Genomic DNA, 9415 nt, shown 5'->3' with positions numbered 1-9415 from the left:
TAGAGATGAGGTTTCACCATGTTGACCAGGATGGTCTCGATCTCTTGACCTCGTGATCCACCTGCCTCGGCCTCCCAAAGTGCTGGAATTATAGGCGTGAGCCACTGCGCCAGGCCTTTTTTTTGAGATGAAGTTTCACTCTTGTTGCTCAGGCTGGAGTGCAATGTGCTATCTTGGCTCACTGCAACCTCTGCCTCCTGGGTTCAAGTGATTCTCCTGCCTCAGCCTCCTGAGTAGCCAGGATTATAGGCATGCACCAACACATCTGGCTAATTCCATATTTTTAGTAGAGAAAGGTTTCTCCGTGTTGGTCAGGCTGGTCTCAAACTCCCAACCTCAGGTGATCCATCCACTTTGGCCTCCCAAAGTGCTGGGATTACAGGCGTGAGCCACCACGCCCAGCCATAATTTTTTGTCTTTTTTGTAGAGATGGAGTTTTTGCCATGTTGCCCACGCTGGTTTTGAACTTCTAAGCTCAACCTATCTGCTCACCTAAGCCTCCCAAAGGACTAGAATAACAGGTGTAAGCCACAATGCTGGCCCTTATTATTATTATTATTATTTTTTTTTTGAGACAGTCTTGATCTGTTGCCAGGCGCCAGGCTGGAGTGCAGTGGTGCTATCTCAGTTTACTGCAACCTCCGCCTCCCGGGTTCAAGTAATTCTCCTGCCTCAGCCTCCCGAGTAGCTAAGACCACAGGTTCGCGCCACCATGCCCAGCTAATTTTTGTATTTTTTACTAGAGATAGGGTTTCACCATAGTCTGGATCTCTTGACCTCATGATCTGCCCACCTTGGCCTCCTGCAGTGCTGGGATTACAGGCATGAGCCACCATGCCCAGCCTATTTTTATTTTTAATTATTATTATTATTATGTGAGACAGGGTCTTACTCTGTGCTCCAGGCTGGAGTGCAGTGGTGTGACCTCAGCTCACTGCAGCCTCTGCTTCTGGGGCTCAAGCGATCCTATTGCTTCAGCCTGCCGAGTAGCTGGGATTACAGGCTCATGCTACCAAATCGGATAATGTTTTTAATTTTCTGTAGGAAACTGGGTCTCACTGTATTGCCCAAGCTAGTCTCGAGCTTCTGGGCTCAGGCAATCTTACCCTCTTGGCCTCCCAAAGTGCTAGGATTACAGGTGTGAGCCACCTCACCCAGCTGGTTTTCCCTTTTTGCTTGGAATAAGATCCAAGTCCCTGCGATGGCACACAAGGCCCTGCATGGTAGGACCCCTGCCTTCATCTCTGACCTGTGCCACTATGGCTCTCCCCATTGCTCCTGGCACTTGCTGTCCCCACTCTCTGGAATGCTCTCCCATTAGATTTTTTTTCTTTCTTTTTTTGAGACGGAATCTTGCTCTATCACCCAGGCTGGAGTATAATGGTGGGATCTCGGCTCACTGCAACCTCTGCCGCCAAGGTTCAGATGGTTCTTCTGCCTCAGCCTCCTGAGTAGCTGGGATTACAGGCACCCACCACCATGCCCGGCTAATTTTTGTATTTTTAGAAGAGACAGGGTTTCACCATCTTGGCCAGGCTGGTCTTGAACTCCTAACCTCATGATCCACCTCTCTCGGCCTCCCAAAGTGTTAGGATTACAGGTGTGAGCCACCGCACCCGGCCTCTCTCATTAGATATTTCCATGGCTTGCTCTCTCACTTCCTCATGTCTTTGCCTCAGTGACACCTTCCCTGACCACTGAATTTTAGATTACCACCTCCAGCCTTCCTGATTCCTCTCTCAGCTTTATTTTTTCTCCATAATCCAGCCATTTGGGTTCCATTCTCCCCAGTCAGCTCTGCCTCCTATGCCAGGGCTTGACAGACTGCATCTCCCCCAAAGCCCTTAACGGTGGTCATACCTGACTAGGGGCTAGTCTAACTGCCACTTCTGATGGAGTCACCTCTCTGAGTCACTTTTTATCACATCACCCTGGGATAATAAGAATAGCCTTTCTCATGCTCTTAAATAAGCTTAGTTATGTGTTTGTTTACCCATTTGTTTTTTGTCCCCACCTCACCCCACCCCTTGCTTTTATGGGAACTCCGTAAGAGAGGAAACTTAGCCATCTTGTTCACTACCAAGGTCAGTGTCTGATGCATACTAGGCCTCGAATAATAGTTGGCCAGGCTGCTTGTCAATCTCCCAGAGACAGCTGGGCACCTCCACACTCACACCGGGGACTTGCTCTCTCTGGAAATTCCTATAACCCAGGCATCCCGCCTCCTCTGCCAGCTCCCAAGTACATCCTGGACTCTGTCTCTCAGAGCCCTCCTGTGGCCACTGCTGTCGCCCACTGCTGCTTCCCTGAGTCCCCTATAGGAGCTGTTTGGGAGACCTGAAGCAGCAGTTCTGGAGGTCAGTGTTGGAGAGACTCCGACAGACAACAGGGGCTTAGAGCTCAAGAAATGCTTTTTGAGGCCAGGCGAGGTGGCTCGCGCCTGTAATCCTAGTACTTTGGGAGGTGGGGGCGGGCAGATTGCCTGATCTCAGGAGTTCGAGACCAGCCTGAGCAACATGGTGAAACCCCGTCTCTAGTAAAATACAAAAAATTAACCAGGTATGCTGGTGTGTGCCTGTAGTCCCAGCTACTCGGGAGGCTGAGGCAGGAGAATCTCTTGAACCCAGGAGGGAAGCGAAGATTGCAGTGAGCTGAGATTTCGCCACTGCACTCCAGCCTGGGTGACAGAGCGAGACTCTGTCTCCAAAAAAAAGAAAGAAAGAAAGAAAGAAATGCTTTTTGATTAAGTAAAGGAGAAGAGTTCAGAGATGACAGGGCCTTGCCAGGTGAACAAGGGAGCAGGGGCACTCGGAGCAGAAGGACCAGTGTGAACAAAGGACTGGAGGTCTGGGAGTCCACGTCATATTTAAAGAACGCATTCTGATCTGGTGCTGTTGGAGGATTTTCAGGGGAGGGGGGTAGCAGGAGAGCTTTGGCGGCCTGGAAAGGGAGGGCTGGAAGAGGAGGGCTGGATGTGGAGGGCTGAGCTCCCTGAAGGATCAGCAAGGCTCAGCATGTCTTAGGTTTAATCCTGCCCCCCACTGTCCGCCCCTCCTACTCCATCCCTGTCCTCCCCTCACCCAGCCCCCAGCCTGGCCGCAACTGCAGCTGGATGGACTTCTCTCTGGGCCTACGCTTGGGGCCTCGGAATAAGAAGGCTGCCCACCAAGAGCCTCCTGCCCGCTCTAGGCACGGTCCACCTGCTGCCTCTCCTTGTCTGTCCTGTCCCCCCTCTGCCTGTTCCTTCCCCTGCCCTGGCTATCCCCCACGCCCCTGCTCCTGCACTGCCTGTCCCTCTAATGTAGCTCCCTGCCCTGCTTGTCCCAGCCTCCCGGGCCCACCCTGTACCTGCTCTTGCCCCTGCTGCCCTGCCTGTCCTCCCTTGACTTGTCCCCATAACTCCTGTGTCTCATGCTCTGGTCCACCCTTGACCTGCTCTCACTCCTCACCCTGCCCGGTTTACCCTTGCTCCAAGAGCCAAGCTGCCTGCTTGAGCTCCCGTTTAGGCTGCGGTGGCAGCTGTAGCTGTGGCCAAGGGGCTACCTGGGGGCCTCCAGGCTCCATTGGCTGCTGTAGCTGCTGCTTCAGGGGACAATCACGCACTTCTCGGGGGCACTGTCTGATAGTTTAGGTGGACTGTTGCCCACCAGAAGACTGCCAGTCTCCTGGACTACTTCTGTACTGCTGCTCTGGCAAGGAGGCAGGAGCTGCGTGGAGTGGGAGAGGGATCAGCTGGACCCCTCCCTTAAGCAGGTAGAGGCAGCCGGCTGCTCAGAACCCTCCTTCCCGAAGTCCTGGGGAGGCAGCAGGGGGAATCTGCTTTGAAGTTAGCGTCTGGGTGTGCTCCTGCTGGTTCCAGAACCTCTTCCTCTGCAACCTCTGGGACGGAAAGTGTCCTTCTCAGAGCCTCCCCCACGACCCCTGAAGGTGAGCAAGTTTGTCATGTCTTCCCCTCCACTGAGCCTCCATTGGAGTCTCCTCTGCAGTTCACATGAATAAATGGACTCTTCCTCTAGAGGAGTTGGAGAATCCTGGTCCAGAAGATTGACCTCTCACCTTGAGTCAGACAGAGGGGGTCAGTGGCTTTTGGACCAGAAGAGGAGGCTGAGTGGAAGACATCTGGTTCCTCCTTCCACTTGGAACTCCTTGGCATCCTTTGTGGTCCTTTGTTTATATTTATTTATTTATTATTTTTATAGAGACGGGGTTTCATCATGTTGGCCAGACTGGTCTTAAACTCCTGACCTCAGGTGATCTGCCCGCCTTGGCCTCCCAAAGTGCTGGGATTACAGACGTGAGCCACTGCACCCAGCCGGTCCTTTGTTTCTGGCCAGGAACCCTCTGCCTGGATGTCTGGTCTTTCAAATCTCTGAGAGCTCACTCAGCCTCATGACCTCAGTCTTGCAGCAGTGCTCCCATCTGTGACATCCAGGCTCATCTGGCATGGGGATGAGGGAGGCTGGGAACCCTTGACCCAGGCTCCTAAGGGCCACATCCACACAGTTAGTTGTAAGTCTGTCCCTGGGGTTTGGGGCTGGGAGATGGGACAAGCCACCAAGCAATAGCTGGAAGTGGGAGACTCCCGTATCTGCCTGGGACAAGCTGCTAGGCTGAGAGCCCCTCAGCACTGCTCCTCATCTCTCCTGTTTTCTGGCTCCTGCACTAATCTGCTTCAAGCTTCTTTTTCTTAGCTTCCTTCTCTAGGACTCCTTCTGTTCTTGTCTTTCTGTTTATCTTTCCTTCTGTCTTTCTACTTCGCTCTCTCCATTTCTGTTTCCTCCTGTCACTGGGACATTTTGCCTTCACCTATGCCACATCTGTCTTCCCCTCTCTCTATCCCTCCCTCTATTTCTCTATCTAATTTGAAATCAATTTAACATATGTCTTCAGCACCATGGGAAAGGTTAAAAAAATTAACATATGTCTTTTTCTTTCCCCTTCTGTGTCTCAATCCTTGTCTTAATGTCTATTTTCTTCCTTAGTCTTTCCTTTGCCCTCATATCTCTCTGCTTTTCTGTCCTATTCTGCTTCTAGGTGTGTTTCATTCTTTTTCGTTTTTTATTTCGTTTTTTTGTTGCTGTTGTTTATGTTTTTGAGACAAGGCTCACTCTATCGCTGGAATCCAGGGGTGCAGTCAGAGCTCACTGCAGTTTCTAAGTCCTGGGCTAAAGTGATCCATTTCAGCCTCCCGAGTAGCTGGGATTACAGGCATGCACCATCACTCCTGGATAATTAAAAAAAAAAATTATTGGGGCCGGGCACTGTGGCTCACGTCTATAATTCCAGCACTTTGGGAGGCCGAGGCCAGCAGATCACCTGAGGTCGGGAGTTGGAGACCAGCCTGACCAACATGGAGAAACCCCATCTCTACTAAAAATACAAAATTAGCCAGTCGTGGTGGCTTATGCCTGTAATCCCAGCTGTTCGGGAGGCTGAGGCAGGAGAATTGCTTAAACCTGGGAGGCAGAGGCTGCAGCGAGCCAAGATAGCGCCATTGCACTCCAACCTGGGCAACAAGAGCAAAACTCTGTCTCAAAAAAAAGAAAAAAAAATTTTTTTGTAGAGACAGGGTCTCACTATGTTGCCCAGGCTAGTCTCCCCTGACCTCGAGTGATCCTCCCACTTCAGCCTCCCAAAGTGCTACTATCACAGGTGTGAGCCACTGCACCTGGCCACATTTCATTCTTGATCTCTTCCATTTCTATTTCTCTTTCTTTGTCTCTCTTTCTGACTTCTGTGTCTGGCTGCTTTTTCACTTCCTATCTCTCTTTCTGCCTCCCCATATTTGGTTTGCTCTTGTGCTACCCTGTCACCCATCTCCTATCTCCCTGGGTCCTGCACAACAGTGCACACCATGCCTGTCTCATGTCTTTGTCATTGCTGGCCAAGGGCCAGAACACTGAGCTCTCCACCAGTGTCTGTCATGGACACACAGTCCTTGCCCTGGACTGATCCAGGGGTAGACATGTCTTCCAGAACAGCCCTTCCTTTCCCCACTCACTATTCAGGTCATTCATTTCTGCTCAGCTTTAAGCCCAAGCCTCTTTTCTTTCTTTCCTTCTTTTTTCTTTTTTAATGATGCTTCTCCCAAATTCTTATTCTGGAAGTTGACAATTAAAATATACAAATAAGGGGCGAGGTGCAGTGACTCAGGCTTGTAATCCCAGCACTCTGGGAGGCAGAGGCAGGTGGATCACCTGAGGTCGGGAGTTCAAGACCAGCCTGACCAACATGGAGAAACCTCATCTCTACTAAAAATACAAAATTAGCCAGGAATGGTGGCACATGCCTGTAATCCCAGCTACTCAGGAGACTGAGGCAGGAGAATCACTTGAACCAGGGAGGTAGAGGTTGCAGTGAGCCGAGATCACGCTATTGCACTCCAGCCTGGGCAACAAGAGCGAAACTCCATCTTAAAAAATAAAAAGAAACAGCCAGGTGCAGTGGCTCATGCCTTAATCCCAGAACTTTTGGAGGCTGAGGTGGGTGGATCACTTGAGGTTAGGAGTTTGAGAGCAGCCTGGCCAACATGATGAAACCCCATCTCTACTAAAAATACAAAAATTAGCTGGGCGTTGTGGTATGTGCCTATAATTCCAGCTACTTGGGAAGCTGAGGCAGGTGAATCGCTTGGATCTGGGAGTCAGAGGCTACAGTGAGCTGAGATCCCACCACTGCACTCCATCAGGGCAACGCTGAGACGCTGTCTCAAAAAAACAAAAAAGAATTAAGCTCTTATGCTGCTTGTATGTATAAACTATATTTCATGATAGCCAAATAGCTCTAATTGGTAAAGACAACTTCTTATTTACATAATAGTTCCAGCTAATGTGGAAGGAATATGGAATTAGAAAAATCACCATTTTGTAACTCCTAATGAAGTAACTGATCAAACCAAGACTCATCTAACGGATGAAACCAAAGATGATGGGTGATGAAGAACTTTACAATGGGATATTGAGCGGCCACAACGTAACCCCACGGACGCATCATAGCTTCACTAAAAGTGACACAGCCAGGCACTGTGTACCTCCTGATGTGATGCAAGCTGAAGCACTCCTCACCACCTATGAAGGAATCTTGCCAAACAAACAACAAAACTGAACAGAAACCTAATCAAACCTCTAGTTCAGACTTCCATTTAACAGGAAATACAGGGAATGGAGGAACAAATAAAATGACACAATAAGGAAGCAGGTAAACACCTCCAGAATACGGACATTCTAAAGGAAATCTGACCCCATTTCTTCAACTAGTGAATGGCTGGGGGTAAAAAATGAGAAGGGACTTAAGAAGACAACTACTACATGGAACAAGTGGACCTTGCTTGGTTCCTACTTTGGACAGCTCAACTGTAAAGACAATTGGGGACATGTAATTATGGACTGGGTATCTATGATAACAAGGAAGCAATGCTAATTTCGTTAGATATAAAAATGGCTCGGCCAGGTGTGGTGGCTCACACCTGTAATCCCAGCACTTTGGGAGGCCAAGGCAGGCAGATCACCTGAGGTCAGGAGTTCAAGACCAGCCTGGCCAAGATGGTGAAACCCCATCTTTATTTTAAAAATAAAATAAAAAGAAAAAAATTAATAAAAATAAATAAATAAAAAATAAAAATGGCTCTTGGGTTATAGAAGAGAAAATCGTTATTTCCTAGAGCTGTATGCTGAAGTGTGATGTGAAGTGACCTATTTAATTTTAAATATTTCAGCAGAGAAAAAGGACAGAAAGGGAGGAGTAACAATAATCAGTAATTGTTCAATTAAGAATATGGAAGTTCTGGCCGGGCACAGTGGCTCACGCCTGTAATCCCAGCACTTTGGGAGGCCAAGGCGGGTGGAGCGCCTGAGGTTAGGAGTTTTAGACCAGCCTGGCCAACACTGCAATATCCCATCTCTACTAAAAATACAAAAAAAAAAATTCGCTGGGCATGGTTTCGGGCATCTGTAATCCCAGCTACTCGGGAGGCTGAGGCAGAAGAATTGCTTGAACCCGGGAGGCGGAGGTTACTGTGAGCTGAGATTGCACCATTGCACTCCAGCCTGGGTGACAGAGTGAGATTCTGTCTCAAAAAAAAAAAAAGAATATGGAAGTTCATAGAACTATGCTCTCTTCCTTTGTGTACATTGGAAGACTTCCATAGTAAGAGTTTTAAATGATGCTCCTCTGGTAAGCATGGTTTCTAGTCACTCCCAGAGCATGCTCCCCACTTGCCCTGAAAGCCAAGACTTCCCCCTTTGGCTCCCCAGACACAGATCCCAGCCCTCTCTCCCCTCCACCAGGTCACCCATTATCCCCTGTAGTTCTCCGCTGGCACAGTCCCCACATTTAGGACTTTTCCCAGCTGTGCTTCACAGCTCTGAGGGGCCAGAGAGACCTTAAAGAGTATGCATATTTTGGCCAGGCGCGGTGGCTCACGCCTGTAATCCCAGCACTTTGGGAGGCCGCGGGTGGATCACGAAGTCAAGAGATCGAGACCATCCTGGTCAACAAGGTGAAACCCCGTCTCTACTAAAAATACAAAAATTAGCTGGGCATGGTGGTGCGCGCCTGTAGTCCCAGGTACTCGGGAGGCTGAGGCAGGAGAATTGCTTGAACCCAGGAGGCGGAGGTTGCGGTGAGCTGAGATCATGCCATTGCACTCCAGTCTGGGTAAAAACAGTGAAACTCTGTCTCAAAAAAAATAAATAATTAAAAGAGAGTATGCATATTTTGTGTAGGTCCTACAATAAACAAAAATAATCCAAAATAATGTAATCTTGCTTTTGGTCTCTGTTAGGTGCTTCTGAGCAAAATGCAATACAGTAGAAAACTGGCCTCCATCCTGTGGAACAGAAGGCAAGGGATGTAAGGTCATCCTGTCTCATCCACTGCCTTCAACCAGGATGACCTCCACCCCAAAGGAAATACCACTAAGAATTCAGAGACTCACTGTCATGAGTTTAAGGGGCTAAAGCCCAGGACTGCGATGGAGGGCACTTACTGAGTAACCTTGGGGAAATCATGATTTTTTTTTTTTTCTTTTTTTTAAAGACAGGGCTTGCTCTGTTACCCAGGCTGGAGTCCAGGGGTACGATCAGAACTCCCTGGAGCCTCAAACTCCTAGGCTCAAGCAATCCTCCTGCCTCAGCCTCAGGAATAGCTGGGGTTACAGGCACCCACCACCATGCCCAGATAGGGATCTCCCTAGTTGCCCAGGCTGGCCACAAACTCTTGGCCTCAAGAGATCCTCCTACCTCAACCTCCTAAAGTGCTAGGATTAGAGGTATGAGCCACCAAGCCTGGCAGAAATCATGATTTTTTTTTTTTTTCAGACAGAGACTCACTCCATCACTCAAGCTGGAGTGAGAGGTACAATCCTGGCTCACTGCAACCTCCACCTCCCGAGTTCAAACGATTCTTGTGCCTCAGT

The 9415-nt window shown here is 49.2% G+C and overlaps 1 protein-coding gene across 1 annotated transcript; it reads left to right on the top strand.

The window, feature by feature from the left end:
• Positions 1-3067: 3067 nt before the first annotated feature.
• On the top strand, positions 3068-7549 carry LOC128928692 (uncharacterized). Its single transcript, XM_054239250.2, has 2 exons — positions 3068-3927; positions 6820-7549. Exon 1 carries the CDS (start codon positions 3113-3115, stop codon positions 3629-3631), a length of 519 nt encoding a protein of 172 aa, XP_054095225.1. The 5' UTR covers positions 3068-3112; the 3' UTR covers positions 3632-3927; positions 6820-7549.
• The last annotated feature ends 1866 nt before the right edge of the window (positions 7550-9415 follow it).

This window comes from Callithrix jacchus, chromosome 9, assembly GCF_049354715.1.
Source record: "Callithrix jacchus isolate 240 chromosome 9, calJac240_pri, whole genome shotgun sequence".
NCBI lineage: Eukaryota > Metazoa > Chordata > Mammalia > Primates > Cebidae > Callithrix > Callithrix jacchus.
Note: the sequence above shows the minus strand (reverse complement) of the source record. Positions and strands in the feature narration are given on the sequence as shown.